This window comes from Monodon monoceros, unplaced genomic scaffold (genome assembly GCF_005190385.1).
Source record: "Monodon monoceros isolate NGI ecotype Baffin Bay Population unplaced genomic scaffold, NGI_Narwhal_1 Super_Scaffold_14, whole genome shotgun sequence".
Lineage (NCBI taxonomy): Eukaryota > Metazoa > Chordata > Mammalia > Artiodactyla > Monodontidae > Monodon > Monodon monoceros.
The window spans coordinates 61,673,557-61,697,734 of NW_021703770.1; the positions used below are offsets into that span (position 1 = coordinate 61,673,557).

General features: G+C 44.6%; 1 protein-coding gene across 1 annotated transcript; it reads left to right on the top strand.

The window, feature by feature from the left end:
• Nucleotides 1-334: 334 nt before the first annotated feature.
• PRDM14 (PR/SET domain 14) lies at nucleotides 335-14,207 on the top strand. Its single transcript, XM_029222410.1, has 7 exons — nucleotides 335-1,034; nucleotides 1,594-1,647; nucleotides 1,740-1,897; nucleotides 3,098-3,368; nucleotides 7,687-7,889; nucleotides 11,463-11,564; nucleotides 13,980-14,207. The coding sequence occupies exons 1-7, from the start codon at nucleotides 335-337 to the stop codon at nucleotides 14,205-14,207; spliced, it is 1,716 nt and encodes a 571-aa protein (XP_029078243.1).
• The last annotated feature ends 9,971 nt before the right edge of the window (nucleotides 14,208-24,178 follow it).

Below are 24,178 nucleotides of genomic sequence, written 5' to 3' on the forward strand. Positions count from 1 at the left end.
TGAGTGTTGGAAACGAGCCCTTGCTAGGTCAAGGCGTGTTTGGAGAGGGAAGGCAAAGGCGACACGTACCTGGAATTTGGAGTCGGGCAGAATCCCGACAGATTTTCGTTTTAGTTTGTTTTGTCTTTTTTGGGGCGGGTCGTTTGTTGCCGTTTTTGTTTCGTTTGCGGGTAGGTCTTGAGGGATCGAAGTGGGAAGTTTATCCGATTCCCTCCGACCCGGGGCTGCCTCGGGCGGTGGAGGCTGGGCAGGCAGGAGCCGGGCCGCAGCGCCCCGCGCCCCTCACTCGGCCGCGCTTGCTCTTCCGCAGACCCGCCGCGCCCTGTGGCCCGGGATGGCTCTGCGGCTGCCAAGTGAGGCCGGACCCCAAGACAAGGGGTGCTACCCGCCCGACATACTCCAGAGCAGCCCCCAGCGCCTGGCCGCCTACTACCCGCCTTTCCAGCCCTACAGCCACTACGGGAACACCCTAACCGCCGCGGAGGAGGGTTTCCAAACTTTACGGCAGCTGGAGGCCCTGTCCACGTCCCCGTCTCTGTCCCCCTTCGCCTTTCGGATGGCGCCTCCCTTGCTGAGCCCCGGCCTGGCCCTGCAGAGGGAGCCGCTCTACGACCTGCCCTGGTACAGTAAGCTGCCGTCGTGGTACCCAATTCCCCACCGCCCCAGGGAAGTGCCGCACTTCCCGAACGGCAGTCGCGAGTTTACAGGCGCCTCCAGTGAAGACGCGGGCCCCGCTGGCGGCCGTAGCGACGGTGGCCAGTGCTTGGTACCTGAAATTTTCGTGCCGCCGCCCCCTGTGGATGCTTCTCTGTTCCCTGAGAGGCCGAAGCCCTCCCAGCTGTTACCGTGCTCCCCCAGAGAGCGCTCTGAGGGTGGCCCCAAACTCGCGAACCAAGAGGGGAAGGCATCTCACCGTTACCACTTCACCCAGGAAGACCTGCACTTAGTTCTCTATGGGGTCATCCCCAGCCCTCAGAACTCAGCCCGCCTGCACCACGCGATTTCGGGCCTCCTGGTCCCCACAGACAGCTCAGGTAAAGGCAGTCCCCATGATCCGGGACTTGGAGGTGCGGGTGGGAGGCGGGAAGACAGGTGAGGACGGGAGGGGGCAAGGGCGCTTCCAGGTGGGCCCGAGGCTGTGCGAGTCCTAAAGCGGAGCGTATGTGCTTCCATCAGAAGACGGAGCTGAGAATGGCAGGCTCACCTCCGAGACCCTATTTGCTTAACCGCATGACACCCAAGATTGTTTTAGTGAGAAGAGAAACGGTTCATGCGGGGCGGGCTGATCAGGCCGGCTCAGATTCTACCGGGATGTGCAAGGTATCTGAGAGTCTCAAAATCAGCCTTACCTCTGATCCTCAAGTTCCTTAAATTTGCAAACGGGGTTAATTACAACATAACCCACTAGAGTCATTTTGAGTCTCATGTGAGAAATGGCCTATGTAAAAGGAGCAGGAAACCTAGAAAGGACAAGTAAACATCCAATTCAGGATAATGGTGAGCTCCAGGGAGTGGGGAGGATAGCGCCGTATGAAAGCATTTCATAATACGTTTTTATCGAAAAAATAAAAATTTAACCCTGTCTTTTTCTAGGGTCTCGTTCTCTTCCTCGGACTCTGGATAACGACTCCCTTCAGCTACCAGAAGGTAGGCAGGGCTTCTTGGCTTGGATTTCTTGTCCAGCACAAATGCAGTCGGTTTCCTCACTGGCTTTCTTTCCTGCCCTGGGTCTCTCCTAGGTCTCTGCCTTGGGCACACGAAATTCGGTGAAGTGGCACATTTTGGTGTGTTCTGCAGTAGCCCTGTCGCCAAAGGAGTCAGGTTTGGGCCCTTTCAGGGTAAAGTGGTCAACACCAGCGAAGTCAGGACATACGGAGACAATTCCCTGATGTGGGAGGTAAATGTGTTTCTGGTGGGTTGGCGGAGGGAGGTGGGTGGGAGGAAACCTTGGCCTCTGCCCCTCTGGGAGACCCCTGGACTGGGAGAGGGGGGCCCCCTCCGGGCAGTAATCTGCTGACTTGTGCTGCCTGTTTTGCAACATAAAGAGATAGAAAGGCAAGCTGTTCAGTCCCTGAGGATAACACCTCTGCATGGATTCTGTGTAATTTTTGGTGGCTTAAGGCATTTTCCTCTGAAGATTAGCCGTGGAATATACATTTAAAAAGTTAATACATTGGGTTATATTTATAGACAAAACCAAACACTTTAAATATTACAGAGTGATGCTAAGAATATGCCAGAAAGGACTAAGACCAGATTTAAAATTTTCGACGTTCATCTAAAGAGGATTTTTAGAAAACTGATACTCTTAACTCTGTTTGAGGCAGGATGGTAGGACTGCAGTTCGTCAGAATGTATCAGATTGTCGCCCCTCGCCGTGGATTTCTAATTTCTACATCAAGGAATATAGTTGAGGAAAATAATCTGAAATCCAGGCTTCACGGGGCTGTTTGTAATAACAAAACATTGAAGACTGTAGAATTGCCCACAGCAGAGAAAGAATTAAATTATGGCTCCATCAATACACATGAAAACTAAATTGAGATAAAATACTAAACTAATTGGTTGTCTTGAAGTGGTGGAATTAAATGTAACCTCCTGTTTCCCTTACCTCTGTTTATGAAACTAATATATGCTCACTCTAGAAATCTGGAAATCGAGGAAGTGATAAAAGTAAGAATCTTTTTGAAATGTGTCACACTACCTATAGAGGTCTCTTTAAGCTAATAAATCCATTTAGGCTCAATCATATTGATAATAAATATATTCAGTAGGTCAAGTGTGAGTTTTGAATTTTTTTTTTTTTTTTTTTTTTTTGCGGTACGCGCACCTCTCACTGTTGTGGCCTCTCCCGTTGCGGAGCACAGGCTCCGGACGCGCAGGCTCAGCGGCCATGGCTCACGGGCCCAGCTGCTCCGCGGCATGTGGGATCCTCCCAGACCGGAGCACGAACCCGCGTCCCCTGCATCAGCAGGCGGACTCCCAACCACTGCGCCACCAGGGAAGCCCTTGAATTATAAATTTTTAATAAGTAAATTTATTTTCTAGGTCAGACCGAAAAAATGTGCATTTCCAAACTTTGTTTGATTTCATTTAGATCTTTGAAGATGGTCGTTTGAGCCACTTTATTGATGGAAAAGGAGGTGCAGGGAACTGGATGTCCTATGTCAACTGTGCTCGTTTCCCCATGGAGCAGAACCTGGTTGCAGTCCAGTGTCAAGGGCAGATCTTTTATGAAAGCTGCAAGGAGATCTACCAGAACCAAGAGCTCCTTGTGTGGTATGGAGATTGCTATGAGAAATTTTTGGACATTCCCATGAGCCTGCAGGTCATAAAGCACGGGAAGCAGACGTCTGGGCCCTTAGAAGGTGAGTGCACACTTTCGCCTCACCCAGTGAGGCCGTCTTAGTGGAAGGACTGGGCTCTTTCTCTGACTCAACACCTTCCTGCAGCTTTTCCACTTGCTTGTGGAACTTCTCCCTCCCAACACAACACTCAGAACACAAAACTGAGGGCGTCTCTAACCAGCTGGGCATTACCCAGCTGGAGGAAGATGCCCTCATCTTTCCAAAGCTGCTGAAGCTACTCCTGTTCACCAGTATACCTTTTCTTCTACCCCTTCACCCGCTCCCAGAGAATAAAATAAAAGTGAAATAAATGGATGCAACCTCTGCCTTAGGTGAGCCAGCTTCTGATTCATCTTTGCTGAGGCTCACGCAACTCAGGAAGTCTAAGCTTTAGAGCACTGTTTTTCAAGTAGTGGGTTGCAGTATCTTAGCAGGGTGGGGGATTTGGTGGTAGAGACCAATATTAAAGAAGAAAAAAAAGAGAGAGAATAAGAATAAAATAGAATAGAAAATATTGATGTGAATCTCATTTAAGTTAAGCATTGTTTGGTGAGGTTTTTGTTTCAAATGGATGTGTGCGAACTGGGTCTCAAGTATAAAATGTGTTTCTTACTGTGGGTCTTAGTCAACTTTGGGAAGCATGGAGCTAGACTCTCCCTCTCCAATTTTAATGCGGGTGTGAATATCTGGGGACCTTGGAAAGATGCAGATTCTCATTCAGGGCTGGGACCTGAGATTCTGCATTTCTATCACATTTTAGTAGAAGGCAGCTAGAGGACTACCAACCCCCTCTCTGGGAACGAGCCTCTGGAATTTGCATTTTAAAAAAGCTCTTTGAGGGCTTCCCTGGTGGCACAGTGGTTGAGAATCTGCCTGCCAATGCAGGGGACATGGGTTCGAGCCCTGGTCTGGGAAGATCCCACATGCCGCGGAGCAGCCTGCCCCGTGAGCCACAATTACTGAGCCTGCGTGTCTGGAGCCTGTGCTCCGCAACAAGAGAGGCCGCGGTAGTGAGAGGCCCACGCACTGCGATGAAGAGTGGCCAGAGCCCTTGCACAGAAACGAAGAGCCAACACAGCCATAAATAAATAAATAAAATTTTTTAAATAAAAAAAAAGAGCAAAATCCCTTTAAAAAAAATAAAAAGCTCTTTGAGCGGTTGATTTTTATACCTGCAAAGACTTGGGAACCACTGATCTTATAGGTGGGACCGGACAAATGCAAGTTACTGTAATATGTGTAATCAGATAGAAGACCATCTTATTATGTTAGAGCAAATGTCGTAAGTAGCAGGTAAAAGAGAATGTGAATTGCATTCATCACACTGCAGTGATGGTCTGCATGCAAGTCTCCCTGCTAGACTGAGACCCTTCAGGGCAGGAGACAATTCTAAACACTTTAATAGCACCTGCTGTGGATCCCCATGTGCACTGAAGGAAGGAGGAAGACTGGGCTAAACTGGGGAAAGCTGCTTAGGGATGTGAAATAAAGAATGAGTTAGGCAGGGAGAGGCAAGGCAATTCAGGCTTGGGGAATACTGAAGCCAAGGGCAAGGATGTGTTCACCAGGGATTCGGAGGTGACTAATGAGCAGTCTCTTTCTAGAAGCCAAATAACGAGGGGCTGTTGAACTGTTTCGGTGAACTGTCTTCTCACTACCCCAATAAATGGACGGCGTGGGGTGCGCCTGAGGGTAAGATGGCAGGATTCTCTTGAGTCTGGACCTCACAGTTGCCCCATACTTGGCGCCAAGCCAAGACTTTTTGGTCACTTCCAAAAATGTACCAAGTGCTTTTTTGAAATAAAAGTGAGAAGTGGATTTGAGAACGATACATGCTTGATAACGCAAAATAGAATCGTTATCCTTTTGAAAAGTTATTCAGCACTATGCATCAGAGCTGTTAAAATGTCCATAACCTTGGATATATCAGTAACGTATCAGTAATACTCTTCTGGAAATTTATCTTCAGGAAATAGTCCCAAAGGAAAAGCTTTGTCCGCAAGGATTTTTAATACAGCGTCACCCCTGTTTGTGAAAAGTCACGAACAACCTAAATGCCCAATATTAGAATAATTAAGTAAATGATGATATATTAACATGGAATAATATACAGGCATCAGAGATCCCAATCATATAAGCAACAGGGCCTGCAGTTATCCGTGCTCCACTTCTGAACCAAATTATATCTGAGGCTTATTGGCACTGTTAACGATGATGTGTAAATATTTAGGATAACTCGTGGCAGAGAACTTGTAAACAACTCAATTGGTTGGGAAGACTAATGGATAAATTCATTTGTTTTCTGTTAATAGGAATGTTTGGGGATAGGATGAAAAGGAAAGAAAAATCAAAATTCCTCTGTCCTCTCAAAAGAAAGGTCTTTTTTTCAAAGGCTTTTGGTGAGGCTTGGTGGGAACCTTCCCCTTGAAGGTCTTGAGTGGGAGGGAAGGGCCTGGACCCTATGTGGGCGGGTTATTTGAGTTTGCAAACCTGCCAAGTGTGTGTTTTGGGGGCTGAGGGTGTGGAATGTGTAGGCAGCTCTCAATCGTTACCAAACTCTGTCTGAACGGTGTGTCTGTAGTGGGGCAGAAAGCATAATTTTTGGTATCGAGAAACCCCTTGGCTGAAAAGACTGAGATGGGAGGCAGGAAGAAGGAAAAGAAACAGGACAAAATTAGGTTAAGATAAATTTCCAAGGACCTGAGCAGAAAACGGAGGCAGCCGAAGCCTAATTAGTAAGGGTGAGGGTGCTCTGTCATTTCTGCCTAAGTGGTGGTTCTTATGCAGATTTACTACCGAACCCTTATTCTGAATTCTGGTGTGCCTTCATGCTTTGATTTGTAAAGATCGCTGACCCTGTCTTGTAGACCCCCTCTTCCTACCCCAGGAAGCAGGAAGGCCAGGTATTTCTAACCAATGAAAATTCTAGCTCCGAGCAAAAACCATCCCAGCAGGGAGATTCTGAGAGTATTAGCACCTCAATGAAAGCGATAGACAAGACTGGGCAATGGATCTTCCTGATGTTGGTGGTTGCCTTCCTGGTTATTTACTTAATAAAATGATTTATTTCCTTAGCCACCTGTTAAACATGCCTGGGACGCAGTTATCAACTAACAGAACCCCCGATGAATAGCTTCCCTGCTGTTCCGATGCTAACTAAAAAGATTTCCACCTTCACACTCTTGCATATACTCACTCCTGGCTGTCCTCTGCCTCCCTGGGGCCAGACAATGAGGTTTCAGGGATGCTTTCACAGTCAAAACCACTTTATGCTCTGGAATCCAGAGTGTCCTCAGTAGGGATGCTTTTGTAGGTGGCCCTGGTCCTCTCCCCTTCCCCCAATACATAGACACCCCTGAGCCTGGCACCTCCTTTGCTAGAGTCGGCTGAACCCTCTCTAACCTCTCCCCCACCTCTCTTATAAAAATGGATATACCTTTCTCAGTCTGTCTCTCAGTGATAGTATCACTTGTTGATAAGAAGTCAGTAAGTGTTAAGGTTAAATTAATCATCACAATAACCCTATGTATTAGTTCTAGAATCTTCCTTAAAAGTTCAGAGAAGTAGACTATAAGCTAAAAGGGCACCTAAGGCTTCGTAAATGGGGTCAAATGGAACAGAACTCGTGAAGCCTGGGGAGAAGCTATGGGTGTCCATCAGGGTCCTGGGTGAACGGCTTTGAACTTGTAGCTCTCGGGCCGATCTGAAAGGGACAAATACGGTAGGTATTTGGTATGTGAACCTTGTAAAGAATGCCAGTCAGGAACTGTAGGACTGACCTGCTCGTAAACAGGGCCAGAGGAAGGGCTTCTTCAACAAATATATTTCGGGAACAAAAGGTAAGGAGAACCTATAGATTAAGAGATTGGAGAGACATAGCCTCTGTGGACAACACATAGGCTTTGAATCCTACATTGAATCAACTGACTGTAGAATAATAAAACATGTATGCATGTGTGTACGCACATAAATATATATGTTTCTATTAAGGAATAAGGGTTGACTGTTTAGGTATGACAATGGCATTATGGTTATGCATTTTAAAAAGTCGTTGTCTAAATAAAGATTATGGTTTGAGATGTTTATGAACCAAGTGAGAAATTAGTGTTAAAAAGAATCCATTATGAAAAAAAAATAATCCCTTATGGAGGGAAGTCACATAAGTGAGTTGGTCATTGTCAAAGCTTGGTGTTTGGGCACATGAGGGTTTATTCCATTATTTTGACTTTGGTATTTGTTTTAAATTTTTTGTAATAAAAAGTTGTAAAAAATCATCTTGAAGAAAATAAGAATGAAGGAAGGTAGCTGACCGAGCGACTTATCCCCCTGTGTTTGACAGAGTCTGCAGAAGGGTACAGGTGTGAAAGATGTGGAAAAGTATTTACCTACAAATATTACAGAGACAAGCATCTCAAGTACACCCCCTGTGTGGACAAGGGTGACAGGAAATTCCCCTGTTCTTTATGCAAACGGTCCTTTGAGAAGAGAGACCGGCTCCGGATCCATGTCCTTCACGTTCATGAGAAGCATCGGCCTCACAAGGTAAGAGTCGGGGCGGCGAGTGACCCTGCCCTTCGCTCCAGCACTCTGCTTTCATGCTGCTTCCCCAAACCCCTGGGTGAACACCGAGGGCCTCCTGCGTGCATGTTGCTGGGACACAACACCAGGTGGGAAGATGGGACAGGGTGTCTGAGGGAGGTGACAGTGCTGTGGAAGAGCATACGTGAACTAATGCCATGACACCCAAGTGTGAGGATGGAGGCACATGGTAGACAGGGACAGAGAAAGGGTGTCCTTCTACCTGGACACGTGGGTTATGAAAGGCCTGTAGACAGGTGGCCGTGAGAAGAATCTAGGACAGTGGAGTGTCTGGTTTATATCTTAGGTGGGGTTGATTGGCTGGGGTGGGGGGCGTTTGAGATATTCCAGGTGGGAAAGACCCTGGCCTGTGGTTTTAGGTAGCTATACCTTCTTCCATGATGTGTGCAATGTTGTGTTAATTTCTGCTGTACAGCAAAGTGACTCAGTTATGTACATTCTTTTTCATATTCTTTTCCATTGTGGTTTATCACAGGATATTGAATATAGTTCCCCATGCTGTAGAGTAGGACCTTGTTATTTACCCATCCTGTATATACTAGTTTGCATCTGCTCATCCCAAACTTCCAATCATTTCCTCCCCCACCTCCTCCCCCTTGGCAACCACAAGTCTGTTCTCTGTGTCTGTGAGTCTGTTTCTATTTCATAGATAGGTTCATTTGTGTCATATTTTAGATTCCATATATAAGCTATATGATATTTGTCTTTCTCTTTCTGACTTACTTCACTTAGTATGATAATCTCTAGGTTCAATGTGCAGGCATATTGATAGTTACAGGCGAGGATGAAACATGGGCACAGTCCAAAGGATGGATGGCCTCTATGCCATGCGAAGGATTTTGTAAGGCAGAAAAGCAATGGTGGATTTAGGGAGTCGTTTTCCACCATTCTGGATACCTGGTGGCTCTGCCAGGCTTGGTGCAAGAAAGTGCTGACTACCACTGGTCTTAATTAGGAGAAAGAGGCTGAAGCTTGGGTACAGACAGCTTCAGGTTGGACTCCTGCCCTGTCAGGACTCCTCCAAGCCCCCAGTTTTCTCCATTTGAAAACAGAGTAGTCATCATAAAACTGCTCCTGTCTCTCCCCTCCTGTTCACAGTGAAGCTTCTGGAAAAATCACAATCACTGGACTATATACTCCTGTAAAATCTGAGTATTTTTACAAATATCATGTATTATTTTTGTAAGAATATTTTAATTTATTTATTTTTATTTTTGGCTGTGTTGGGTCTTTGTTGCTGCACGTGGGCTTTTCCGTAGTTGTGGTGAGCAGGGGCTACTCTTCGTTGCGGTGCGCGGTCTTCTCACTGCGGTGGCTTCTCTTGTTGCGGAGCACGGTGTCTAGGCACTCGGGCTCAGCAATTGTGGCTCGCGGGCTCCAGAGCTCAGGCTCAGTAGTTGTGGCGCACGGGCTTAGTTGCTCCACGGTATGCAACTAGAGAAAGCCGACGTTCAGTGACAAAGACTCAACACGGCCAAAAGTAAATGATAAAGTAGTGGTGGATCTTACAGTTGATGAGATGGAGCATTTAAGATATTTGTTGGGACTGCTGCAGCCAGATCAAAAGACGTTTGCTTAAACAGCAGAAGCTACAGGATTAGTTTTTGTCTTTTTGGTTTGGTTTTTTGACCAAAGTAGAATGCAGGAAAAGGTTATCTGAGTCAGGTCAAGAAATATACACTAGAATGTTACTTGGGTCATTTGCCTAAACACTGAGGACAATGGTGGGTCTTGGACTGGGGTTCGAGGAGAGGAGCCGTAGGAAGTACTGCTGGCTTTGAAATCGGGGGACCATAGACCAGGAGGTCCAGAGATGACAGGAATGATGAGAAGAGGTGTAAGCTGGTAGTAGTAAAGTGAATGTCTTGGACTTCCAAAGAGGAGAGGTCTTGATGGTAGAGTGGAGGGATAGTCATTTTATTTTATTTTTTAAACTATTTATTAATTTATTTTGTCCACGAGGCATGCGAGATCTTAGTTCCCTGACCAGGAATAGAGCCCGTGCCCCCTGCAGTTCAAGCTTGGAGTCTTTCCACCTGAAGGCACAAGTCATAAGCTCAAAAGAATTCTCTTGTTCTTTCCTTGGCTATTATCTGTCTTCGATTTTTGTTCTCTCCTGGGATTCCTTTTAGCCAAATGTTAGGTTGAATCTACCTCCCTGTACTTGACTTTTAATTTTCCTTCATCTGCATTCTCTGAGAGTTCCCCAACCTTAATTTTTATGTCATGTATTCAGTCTTTAGCAGTCAGCTGAGTCTATTACATACAGCATTTCTATTCTATACTTTTCTGTTGTTTATTTTTAATTTCCAAGAACAGTTTCATGTTCTAATTGCTCCCCTTTTATAATTGATCTGTTCTTTTTGCAATATGAACTTCAACATCTGACTATTTTTGCTTTAGTAACGACAATGCTCGTTATTAAAATGTCAAGTAGTAAAGAAAAATTAAAGAAGACTTTTAAAATACACCCCAGAGGGCTTCCCTGGTGGCGCAGTGGTTGAGAGTCTGCCTGCCGATGCAGGGGACACGGGTTCGTGCTCCTGTCCGGGAAGATCCCACGTGCCGCGGAGCGGCTGGGCCCGTGAGCCATGGCCGCTGAGCCTGCGCGTCCGGAGCCTGTGCTCCGCAACGGGAGAGGCCACAGCAGTGAGAGGCCCGCGTACCGCAAAAAAAAAAAAAATCCACCCCGGAATCCCACCATCTAAGAATACCCAGGCTCTCGTTTGTGCCCATAAGGACACCTGGGGAACAGAGTCCAGAAACACAATAGTTCCCTTTACTTGGTTCAGAATTCCTGAGAAGATTGCACAGAGTCGTCAGGGTCACGAACACAGAGAAAAGACAGGAACTGTTCACAGCAAGTGGCTGTACCACATGCTCTCACTGGCCCCCCAAAATATTACCCTTGTTTTTGTAGGTACATGTGTTGAGTCATCTGTCACTTGTATTGCCACTTTGGTCTACATATTCGTCCCTACCCCCACTAGATTGTTCCTCCTTGTCTCTAGCAGAGTGTTGAGGGGTTCTCCATAAATACTTGTTGAATTAATTGCTGGGGGCTTGCAATTTACTCACAGCCTTGTGAGGAAGGCAAGACAGGTGTTTTTTCCCATGAGGAAAATTGGGGAAACAAAGATTCCGAGTTTTAACTGATTTGTTCTGGTCACACAGCTACTTGTTGACGGAGCAGGACAAATTCAGGCCTCTATATACACTGCCGTTTCACATCTGAAGCAGCTGACTTAACCCAAAGACTTCAGATGAATTGCCTTAGTCACAGCATTAGCAGGCTCTGGACCAGAACCCCTGCTGCCAGATTCTTCCCTGTAGTCCCGGGATGCCTTTCTCCTGTCTCAACTAGACCCTCAGCCTGGGTCTGCTTGATCCTCTGCCTACAGATGTGCACAGAATAAATACAATAGTTAGTTCTTCCCCCCCAGATAAATATAATGGTGAAATAAACTTGTTAAGGGGAAAACGTGGTTTCAACTATATTTTTCTTTTTCGTTTTAGTGTTCTACGTGTGGGAAATGTTTCTCTCAATCTTCCAGCCTAAACAAACACATGAGAGTCCACTCTGGAGACAGACCCTACCACTGTGTGTATTGTACAAAGGTAAATGGAACCTTCTTTTAAGGGATCTGCCTTGAGCCCTGATTGGGTGTCCATGGATAAGAACTTGTAGCATAAACCCTAGCTTATAAGAGTTCCTGGTAAATTAGTTCAGTGTCAGCCCATCCCCAATTTCCACCCCCCAGATTATACTCCTGTTCGCTTACAATGATCAGATGCCACCTACTACTGCCAAGTTGGCATCTAGGGCATTTGTCATGAAATAGACCCTAAATTTACAGGAGCCTGGTGATAGCAGACATGATTATGCAGTCTTTCAAAGTACAGACTCTGGGCTTCCCTGGTGGCGCAGTGGTTGAGAGTCCGCCTGCCGAGGCAGGGGACACGGGTTCGTGCTCCGGTCTGGGAAGATCCCACACGCCGCGGAGCGGCTGGGCCCGTGAACCATGGCCGCTGAGCCTGCGCGTCCGGAGCCTGTGCTCCGCAACGGGAGAGGCCACAACAGTGAGAGGCCCGCGTATCGCGTATCGCGTATCTCAGAACAGTGAGAGGCCCGCGTATCTGTACGAAAAAGTACAGACTCTTACATGCTGCTGATCTAAATTTCTAGAGCAATTTTGCTGAAGTGGCATCTAATCTTCATTATACAGAATAATAAGTTATAAAAATGAAGAGATAAAGACGTGGTTAGGGGTGGCTGGGCTAGAAACAAAAGTCTGACCATGCCTTAAAAATACTATACTAAAACACCTCATGTTCTTTTTTGATGAGATACATTTGGGCTGTCCAGTGTGTACAGTGTAGCAAAATGGGGCTAAGACATAAGTAGACCATATGGAGCCAGCACAGACCTAAGGAAGGTGGCCCTGGGTTTGTATGGATGAGGAGTCTATCCTGAGGGGTGAATGCTCTCCTGCAGGATTTCCAGAGCAGGCTCAAAATATCCCACCGCCCCTCCTCTTTCTGGCATTCTAATTCCGATCCTCACCTTGGTCTTCTGGCTAACCTGGGAATGAGAGGTGCCCGAAGAGGGAACTCAGTGCACTTGGGGCATAAATGAGCTGTTTGGCGTTCTGACTTACCGTCACCTAAGCTGATGGAGACTGTCCTTGTCTGGGTGTCCTAGACACCTACACCTTGTGCTCCTTACTGAGCAGTGGGCCAACCCCATGCGTGCCCAGCCCTCCAAATCCAAGGTCACCGGTTGAAGCCGGTGTTTTGTACCTCTGTCAGTGGACCCCCAATAAATGGAGTCATTACATCGCTAATAAATACTTGAAAGTGACAAAGATCAGAGCAGAGTATTGAATTAGGGGAAAGGTTATAAATAAGGGAAAGAAAAGACAGGTAAAAACAGCAAAGTACTTGGGACTCTGAAATGGTACTATTTGGCCGTTTCTTTAAGAACTAAACTTGTAACCACCATACAACCCAGCAGTTGCTCTCCTGGGCACTTATCCCGGAGAAATGAAGGTCTATATGTTTATACGCAAACCTGTACACCAATGTTAATAGCAGCTTTATTCGTAGAAGCCCCAAACTGGAAATAACCCAGATGCCTTTCAATGGGTAGGTGATTAAACAGACTGTGGTTCATCCACACCATGAAATACTCCTCAGCAATCAAAAAGGATGAGCTGTTGTACACAAAACAACCTCCGTGAATCCGCGGAGAATTATGCTGAGTGAGAAGAGCCAATCCCAAAAGGTCACATACTGTATGCTTCCCTGTAAGTGACATTCTTGAAATAACAAAATTGTAGAAATGGAGAACAGATTCGTGGTTGCCATGGCTTAAAAGTAGGAGTGGGAGGGAGCTATGTGTGGCTGTCATAGGGCAACGTGAGGGTCCTTGCGATGGAAACGTTCTGTATCTTGACTCTATCAATGTCAGTATCCTGGTTGTGATACTGTCCTATAGACTTGTAAGATGCAACCATTGGGGACAACCGGGTAAAGGGTACACAGAGTCTCTGTTGTTTCTTATAACTGCACATGAATCACGATTACCTCAAAAAGTTTAAGTTAAAAAAAAAAAGAAGAAGAAAGAAACCAATAAGGTACCCATTTATGCAAAGACATTGGCCAGTATTAGCTACTCCTTCTGTAATTCAGTTCATCTTGGAGTGTGATCCCAGGATCACCTGCTTAAATGCAGTTTCCTTATTACCCCAACAGGTATACTCATCGGGTCAGTCTGCATTTTTGACTAGACCCCCAGGTGATCTTAACCATTGAAGAGCCACTGTTCTAACCAGTGACATGTCCATCGTGTCCTTTTTTATTAAGGCTACACCTGTTGACCAAGTGTGCCCTATAGCATTAAAGCCCAAGGTTCGCTGAATGGAGAACTAAGGGGTGACATAAGGATCGGTAACGGTGAAATTAACCCCTTTCTTTCACTGGTTGTCCAGCTGATGGAAGTTTACTTTTTCTCCTGCTTTCTGTCCTCTGCAGAGGTTCACTGCCTCTAGTATACTCCGCACACATATCAGGCAGCACTCCGGGGAGAAGCCCTTCAAATGCAAGTACTGTGGTAAATCTTTTGCATCCCACGCTGCCCACGACAGCCATGTCCGACGCTCGCACAAGGAGGATGACAGCTGTTCCTGTAACATCTGTGGAAAAACCTTCCGAGGTCAAGAAGCCTTCTACTCCCACATGAAGTTTCATGAAAACTGCTAGCCCTCAGAGAGTATGAGGACAGCGCCTCTGTATTTCTGTCTTGATATTTCTTGTTTATGGGTGTATCTTACAAACAAATGATAGTTAGATTGAGATGAGGAACAGAATAATGGAACTGACCAAGTAGCAGAATTTACCAGATTTATTGACTGTGGTTTTAACAGCTTTCACAGAAATGTCTTTCACAATTTCTGACAAGAATGGAGTTTTGTTGAATTCACCTAGAAATAATGAAAGCTGGCTGTTAATAGGGCTTAAAGGTCTGGAAACTCAACATCAACCCTGAAAGGGACTATATTTCATTTCGGGGACTAGGAACAAAGTCTTTGATTTCACGATTTAAAAAAAGGAGGCTTTTTCTCTACTGGTTGCCTCGGGCCCGCAATTGTAATATGTCTGTGGCCATCCCCTGTTATGTTTCTTAACAGAATAAATTCTTTAAAGATCCATTCAAGCCAGAGCTTCATTAGTATTATAACTAAATGTTCAGACATGAATTAAGCTCCCATTTTATTTGGATTCATTTTAAAACCCTTAGTTTCTACCCCTCCCCCATCGCATGACAAACGCCTAATGTTAACAGTTTGTTTAGCACCAAACAGAATTTCTTGGAGGACACAGAAGTTACTTATTCACCCTACCATCTGTGACCTTTAACAATTGGCGAAGAAAAATTATTACCAAATGAAGAAAGGCTAAAAATTGCAATAGGCTAAGAAATAAATAAATGTATTTATAGTGCTCTAGTTTTAAACCTGATGAAGAGACAAGTGGAATTTTTTTTGTAGGTCTTCTAATTAGCTGGTCCATACTAATATATAGAGTGAAAAGAAAAACGTGCCACATCCATTGTCACAAGGCTGGTGCAAGCTTGTGAAGAATAATCTCTTCTAATGTGCAGGGAGACAGCAGACTCATCTCACGTGGGTCACAATAGCCAACATCTATATAGAGCATGAACCCTATGAGGTAGTGCCACTGAGTTACCACTTTACTGAAGGAAAGAAAGAAGTGGTCCAGCATTTGCCTCTAAGGGTCAAAGCCAGGTTGTCCTGACTCCAAAGCCCAGCCTCTTAATGAATCAGTTATGCTCAACTTATGAATCCTGCTAAGGAAAGAGCATTATTCTGTTGACTGTGCCATTCTTCCCTACTTTGGGGCAAGCAACAACAAACTTTTAAATATTCGCATGGAAAATCGGGGACCAGAATAAAACTGCACCGTAGGCAAGCGTAGCTATGTAGCTACCAGGTCACATCCCTAGCCGTGGTTCTATTGACTGCCTAGGATTTTTCTTCACCCTTTATTCGTGGTCCATGTCTCTCCAAATGGAGAGATTTCAATATGGAACAGATGCCCCTTCAGAGGGAGGCTCCTAGCTGCGGCAGAGTCCTTTGAGAAAGAGATGTAGTGCAGGTGGAAAAAGCAGTGACAGATTTTTCTCTGGGGAATGCCTGACTGTGGTGACTAGGTCTGAGTAATGTATCCTAATGGGAGTGTGCCCTGTTCTTTCAGGACTGTTTTAGTTCGTGTTAATTAAGTCAGAACAGTGGTCTTTTGAAAAGATCAGGGCTCAGCCTGTGGTTAGGCAGCCTTTATTTGCCTACTAGTTCAAAATACATTTCTTACTATGTATGGATTTGAACGTTACTTTAAAACCAAATAGTAAAGCGAGACCTCAGGAACTGGTGTGGTGCCATTTTTTTCACTAGTTGAATAATTCAAATTAACTGCTGTGTTCCTTGAACCAGAATGGTAATAGAGGAAGGTAAAAAAAATTTCTTTTCCTCTTTTCTAGCAGTAATTCCAAAATGCTTGCATGCCAAATAATACCTTAGTATATGGATCACGCATGCCCACACTAGCTGGAACACTTTGGACATTTTTATTTAATCTGAGCTGTTTCTACAAAGCTTTGGTCATATTGACCGGGTTACATATATCACTTTTTGTTTGGGAAAATACAGTCAATTCATAACATCTTCCTTTAGTAATTACCTTTAGCTCTCTTCTGTTTATTTAAAGCGTGCATCTCACTGATCTCTAAAGATGATTTAGATCAGCTTAGAACAATAAGAATTTAAAAAAAGGAATAAGACAGTTAAAGACAGACCACCACATTAAAAGAATTAAATTAAAACTTTCAGCTAATATCGTTGTGTTAGCCAAACATGGTTGGAAAACAGACTATAGATTTTGGAGTTGGATGAACTGACATTTGTACACCATGTCCTCATTGTATAACGTTGGGCAAGTTGTTTAATTTCTAAGGTTTACCACACTCATCCATATAATGTAATGATTATGCCGTAGGGTGTTGTGAGAATTAAGTAAAATGAGACAACTTGCCTTCTAGATGATACTTCATAAATCTATTTCTTTTCTCTTAACCTGCCAATGAAGGCAAAGAGGAGACAGAATTATTCAGATTTTGTTATTGATATATATGCTTGCTTTCAGTGGTTTGTGTAGTAACAGCATTAGCATCACCTGGGAATTTGTTAGAAAGACAAACTCTCTAGCCCTACCGAATACCTACTAAATCTGAAATTCTGGGGGTGGGACCCAGCGATTGTATTAAGGCTTGAGAACCATTGCTTTATGTGATTTATCCCTCGCAGTCCCTGCAACATAGCAGTGGGTAAAACTGCTCGGTGACTTGGCAAAATCACAGAGTGGGTTCGTTAGGAGGAACCATTAGAATGCAGATGGCAGGCAGAATTGTGCTCTTCCCAGGAATAATGAATACCCACAGAGCACAGTTGTCATTTTACTGTTGGAAACATGGAACTCTTTCTACAGCTACGAGCCTGATCGATGGAGTTTAGAGACATTCTCAAGAGGTAATCTCTCTGCTTATATTCCTTTTCCCTACCTGAGTCTATATTTGATGATAAATGGCAGTTCATTTATTATAGAAAAAAATGTACAAAAAGGGACATCTGAACTCTGGAAAAATAACGAGGCTCAAAGTAAAGTGGCATCTGTGATATTGATGGCGGTCTTAATGGGCCCTTGGGGTGTCCTTCTGGGACTCGGGAAGTTGGTGGTTGCAATGAACAAAGCTATCAAAGTAGACAGATGTTTGGGACCTCTATGGGGCCTGCAGGAGGTAGGCTCGCAGGGTTATGGCAGTTAAGTCATAGCGTGGTTTGTACCCACAGAGTACAAGGCAGACTGGGGTTTCAAGAAATTGCCATTCACTGTATATAGAGATAAAATCACAAATACTGTCCTGCGCTATCTATTGACGTGACAGTTTATACAGTATTTTTTTTTTAATTAATTTAATTTTTGGCTGCAGTGGGTCTTCACTGCTATGCGCGCAGGTTTTCTCTCCACGGCATGTGGGATCTTCCCGGACCAGGGCTCGAACCCGTGTCCTCTGCATTGGCAGGCAGATTCTTAACCACTGCGCCACCAGGGAAGCCCTTTACAGTGTTTCATTCACGGTAGTTTTATGCATTTTCAGAATGCTTTATGACTTCTTAGGGACAGTAATTGCACTGAGCTGTTATAAGAACCCTATCCAAAATTCAGGAGAACAAATTCATATATGGAATTATTTCCATAGAAACATTTAACTCAAATATATCACAGCACTTTTTTGTTGGTTGACATATATCAAAACAGAATAACCAAAATTATTTTGAAAGAAAAAGTGTTAAAAATATTATAAAATAGAAATAAACTTCTCTCTCATTGACAATCTCTACATAAAGTATGGGAGTCTCATAGAAAACAATAGTTTTCTCCATTATTTTAAGAAGTTGTATATCCAGGAAATATAAAGTACATGATGCTTCCTTTTATTGCTGCAAAGAACTTGAACTTTATTGCTTTGTGAGCTTAAAGTTATGTTAACAAAAATGAATTATAATACTTTGAAATGATATTTAGCCCTAATTACAACTAGGGTAAAGAATGTTTAGGGAGAAGATTATCTCAGGATAAAATATTCTTTCACTGTCATTCTTTTTCATCTTACATTATCTCAGGATTTTTGTGACCTCATATATTAAGAAGTGGGATAAATTGTTTCAGCATTATGTTCTATCTATAAATTTGTGTGATTTGTTTTGGATTTATTTGCAGTATAGTACTTTGTTGAAAGCTGTTTGCTATCAAAATATACCAAAGGGATTAGAATCCGATTCTTGATTTTACAAACTGTTTTAAAACGCTAAGTGGGGGCTTCCCCGGTGGCGCAGTGGTTGAGAGTCCGCCTGCCGATGCAGGGGACACCGGTTCGTGCCCTGGTCCGGGAAGATCCCACATGCCGCGATGCGGCTGGGCCCGTGAGCCATGGCCGCTGAGCCTGCGCGTCCGGAGCCTGTGCTCCACAACGGGAGAGGCCACAGCGGTGAGAGACCCGTGTACTGCAAAAAAAAAAAAAAACGCTAAGTGTTTTCCATTTGCTCCCATGGTGTGTTTTATTTGACACCTATCAATTATTTATTAAATGCTAGTAAAAGTACTAGGTAAGATTTTAGGGCCAAATACGTAATTTTTCCCCCCATTCTTAACCAATTAGATGTAGCAAGAGGACTGAGGGGGAAGACAGCTTGTTTTCGAGGACAGAAGGATTTTTCTTCTCTTTTCCTTTGGAAACATTTTCTCAACCTCTGATTGCCACAGGACTGTGAAGGCCTGAACCAGGGAAGGAAGCTGAGTCATTGTCTTGGTGAATTTCACTCCTCAGGGTTATCTGATTTAAAGGTGCGGAAGCCAAATTCTCTTAAATTTGATTTTGAAACTGCCTTCCACTAAAAATGGACAGGGTGTCTTCCAAGGTGGTTCTTCCAGGTTCTTCCTTAGAAGGCAGCTGCTATCTCTGTTTCCCCTAAACATTAAATCCCTTCAGCCCCAAAGCCCCAGGGGCAAGCCCAGGGCACGTCTATTACTATAACTGGAGGGCCTGAAATCGGGGCAGCCTAGGGCTGGGTAGTTTCAAGATCAGACATGACTTAGATCCAGTGTTTCACAATGGCCAGAGGGGAGGACTGAAGGGCCTGGAAAGCTAGTGCTGGAATACAGGCCCCTTTAGCCTATCCACAGCTCTGGGTGCCTGGGGGTCCTGAATCTGAAGACTCACAGATGCCCAGGGGCGTTTTCAGGGAGAAGGGCCTTGAGCAGGGCCAGCCAGGAACGTTGCCAATGGTCAACTTAACAAATCTCAAAGGCCTCCACAAGTTACCTGGGGACGTGTATGCCATTGTTTTTTCTCAGGGAGTGGCAGGATTTGAGGGAGAGGAAATACAAAGGAAGAACTGGATGTTAATCTATATTACTTAAATAATAAATGCAAAATATCAAGAGACACTAAAAAATGGAAATCTATATGTGAATTACCTTTTTTTTGCCACACTGCGCGGCTTGCAGTATCTTACTTCCCTGACCAGGGATTGAACCCAGGCCCTCGTCAGTGAAAATGCAGAGTCCTAACCACTGGACCACCAGGGAATTCCTTATATGTGAATTATCTTAATTACAGAAATAGTTATACACAGAATGAGAAATTCTCTCTGAGAAATCTAATCCCACAACCCATAGGTCAGTCAATTGGTCTATCACTCCGGATTTGAAAACTGATTTCAGATGGAAAATGAGAAGTGTAGGTTTGTGGTTACAGCTGTTTACTTATTCAACCTCTGAGATAGTGCCTGGCCCTTAACTTTCTAATAATAGATGACAAACTGCAAGACTGAGAATCCATATTTTGAAAGAAATACAATCAGCCATGCATTTATCAAGCTTGTGATGTTTTAACTCCCAAATAAAAGGGGCTGATCTGTAGTAAAGGGGTCCCTATAAAGCTGAAACCCAAGTTTCTCAAACTTGCCTAGAAATAAGCATCACCTGAAATTGCCTATGAACCCTCAGCGTGCTCAGAGGAGGCTTGGGGTGCTCCAAACTAAGTATTGTTTTTCTAAGTATCCCAGGAAGGTTTTCTGGGTTTTGGAGGCTTTTTTAAACGGCTGTCTAGGAAAGAAGATGAGTATGTGAATTTAGGGTCAAAAATGAGACCACACAATAATAGCGAAAAGGCGGAAGCAACCCGTGTCCATGAACAGATGGATGGATAAACAATGTGGTCTGTACCTGCAATGGAATAAGATTCCACCTTAAAAAGGAAGAAATCCCAACCGGCTACAACATGGGTGAGCTGTGAGGACATGATGCTGAGTGAAACAAGCCAATCACAAAAGGACAAATATTGTGTGACTCCATTTATACGAAGCACAGAGAGTAGTCAAATTCATAGAAAGTAGAGTCATGGTAGCCTGGGGCGGGGGAGGGAGGAATGGGGAATTAGTGTTTCATGGGTACAGAGTTTCAGTTTTGCAAGATGAGTTTTAGAGCTGGGTGGTGGTGATGGCTGCACAGCAACGTGAATGTCCTTAACGCCACTGAACTGTACACTTAAAAATGGTGAAGATGGGGGGCTTCACTGGCGGACTGGACCAGTGGTTAGGATTCCGTGCTTTCACTGCAGGGGGCATGGGTTCATTCCCTGGTCAGGGAACTTAGGTCCTGCAAGTTGCACAGCCAAAAAAACAAACAAAGATGGTTAAGATGGTAAATTCTGTTGTGTATTTTACCACTTTTTTTTTTTTTAAATGAGACCGATGATAGCTACAACAAATGGACAAACCACATGAATTCTGGGGCTCTAAAATCCCACCATGATGGAAGGCCTTTCCTAAGCTCTGAGTGGCTTTTCCCCTGCTAGCTAGCCTGCGTTCCTAATCTCTTCCTGTCTGATCTCAGCACTGACTGTAATGGGAGGGCTGCACACTCCCAAGAGGAGCTTCACTTTCAGAGTGTTTACCCCAGACCCTCTCTCTAAGTGGCTACCTGTCAGTTTCCATTTCAGCTCTGCCTTTCTGTTTACAGGACGGCTGACCAACTGACATATTACCTGTATTGATTCTCTAAGAGCCCTCAAGGTGGAGGGAAAGACTATTCTAAGGCAGCCCTGAGCTCTCAGCTGAGTGGGATCGTAAACTCCCCCATTAAAGGTTTCATTCAATAACAATCTGTGCAAAAGTAAATGGACATCGGTCTCCGCTCCCACTACTGACCCAGAGGCCATTACCAATGGGCAGAGAGCGCTGAGCTGCGGCAGTATCAGTTTCCACATTTTCAAATGATTCCTTTAATGAAAAGCTGCATTCTTCTCAGGCCATAAAACAACCAAGGAGAAGTCTATTCATTTAGCTATTGTACATATTAGCTTATTTATTTTATGGCTAATGCTGCCATCAGCGTTCCCTGGTGTAGAGCTAACTCACTCAATGATTGGTTGATAAACCTGCTAAAAAGCTGATAATGCTGAAATCGGCTTGTGTGCTGCCATGCAGCAGCGCACACAGCGTTTTGCTAGTGTGCAGGGCAATTGAAGTGTTTCTTTCATTTCAAACCCAAACCCATTGCTTTTATACTCTATTTAAAGGTATTCATCTCACATAAAGCATTTCATATTCACACGCCTATGTGAGCTAGTGCTCTAAAGATTCATTTTCAACCATGTTCTTAGGAAATAAGCATATCGCCATCATTTACCCAAATATCCTTCAGTCATTTAAAGATCTTCACCACCAAACTGTGAGCTCTTGTATGGCAATCATCCCCCTTCTTTCCCTCTCTTCCCTTCCTCTCTCCTGTCCTTCTTTTATGAAATAATTACTGAGCACCTAATCTGGATGTCTCAGCACCTGTGTTTCTTGCCCAGCAGGGACTCAATGGTTGGTGACAGTTTTGTTGGGGAAAAAGTAGTGCCCAAATGAGACTGGACTTGGAGGCATCTAGGAAAAGAATTGGGATTTGCACGTTGCCGTTTTGGGAAGATTAGGACTCAGAGAACTTGATTCACTGTTTCTGTTAGTGCAGTTCTAGAGATTTTTGTTCGTTTGGGGATTTTTTGGGGGGTTTTTTGGCCACGCTGCCCAGCGTGTGGGATCTTAGTTCCCCGACCAGGGATCGAACACCCGCCCTCGTCAGTGAACGCGCAGAGTCTTAACCACTGGACCGCTGGGGAAGTCCCTAGGGGTGTTTTTAAATGTTCAGTTGCATTCACTTATTAATGGCTAATCTGTGCACAGACAGAAATATGAATAATGAAAGTGGATACAGTGACATGTAAGCGTTCTTCCCTTTAATTATACCCCCCCCTTTTTTTTGGGTTAGGTGAGACATAAATATCTGATAGAAATTACAAAGAAAACCCTAAAAGTCACTTCAGAATTATGTTCTGCTGAAACTAAATAGGAGCAGGAGGTGGACAGCTGGTCAGCCCACAAATTCTGGGGAGTCGAGAGAGGTGAGGCTACTTCCGGCCCCAGCTTACAAGTCTGACCCCCGTGGACATTCCAGCCTCCACGGGGTGTGAGTCTGCATCTGAAGCACCGATTCCTCTCCTGATCCTTCCTCCACACTCCTGTTTCCTCTGGAACCTTCACAGGCCCCCTTCCTATACTTCATCTGTCCATGCTGGGAACCTGCATTCTCCCCCCACGACACACTCTGTCCCCACAGTGTCCTGCACCTCCACCCTGCCAATTCCTACATTTTGACCTGAATTCCTACTGGAAATCTCTGTGTGTGTCTTGGAGGCAACTGATTTTGCCCTGTCTAAAACTAAAGATCTTTCCTACAAGCCTGACCACCCACCAGATCCCTATCTTAGGAATGGTCTCACCACCTCCCGTCCTGGTGGTCACACCTCACCTCCAGCTCATACACTTCATCTCGGAAGCCTCAGGCCCACCATCTCCACCCGATGACAGGCATCTATTCCTGCCCCTCTGGGTCTTTTCCTTCCTAGCCAGAGGCATCTTTTCAAAACACAAATCACTCCTTTGCCCGAGGCCCTTTAATAGCTTTGCATTTATAGTCCAAAATCTTTAACCTTTACCTACAAGATCTCCAGCCTCTTCCTGAAACATACTCCCCCTTAGAACTCTGCTCCGGCCACCCTAGCTTTCTGACAGTCTCTTTAACAAGTCAAATTACTTTCTGCCTCAGGGCCTTCACTGATTATACGTCTTCTGCCTGGAGCCCTCCCCACTCTTCTGCATCTAGCTTTGAGTGCTGGCCACGTAGATTTGGATCTAAACTCCACCATTTAACCAGCTGTGTGACCTTTAGCTTCTGTTGACATCTGTTCCTTTATCTGTAAAATGCGGGAAATAATAGTACTTACCTGATTGGGCTATATAAAGATTAAGTAAAATCATGTACCTAACCTTATCCTTAATGTAGGGTATGGCATTTAGTATGTGTTCAATAAATGTTAGATATTAATATCAATATTGTTTCCTTCTCTGTTTCCAGTCAACATAGTACCCTGTATTTATAGCAGGTGGCTCAATAAATATTTATTGAATGAATAAATGAATGAATGAACTTACGAAAAGGTGAGCTCTGGCCTTCCCTTTATTGTCATTACTATGGAACCAAAGTGTAAGAGTGACAGCAGCCACCCAGGGTATGTGACAGCCTGGAGAGGGGAGAACAAAGACACAAAACTAAAGAGCAAGTGGGGGGACTTCCCTGGTGGCACAGTGGTTAAGAATCTGCCTGCCAAAAAATAAAAAATAAAAAAAAAAAAAAAAAAAAAAGAATCTGCCTGCCAGTGCAGGAGACACGGGTTCGAGCTCTGGTCCGGGAAGATCCCACATGCCACGGAGCAACTAAGCCCGTGTGCCACAACTACTGAGCCTGCGTGCCACAACTACTGAAACCTGTGCGCCTAGAGCCTGTGCTCAGAAACAAGAGAAGCCACTGCAATGAGAAGCCCATGCACCACAAAAAAGAGTAGCTCACCGCAACTAGAGAAAGCCCGCGCACAACGAAGACCCAACACAGCCAAAAATAACTATATTAATTTTTTTTTTTAATTAAAAAGAAAAAAGAGCAAGTGGGAAAGCACAGCACTTTGTTTGAAGACAGGAGGGAAAAGGCAGCAT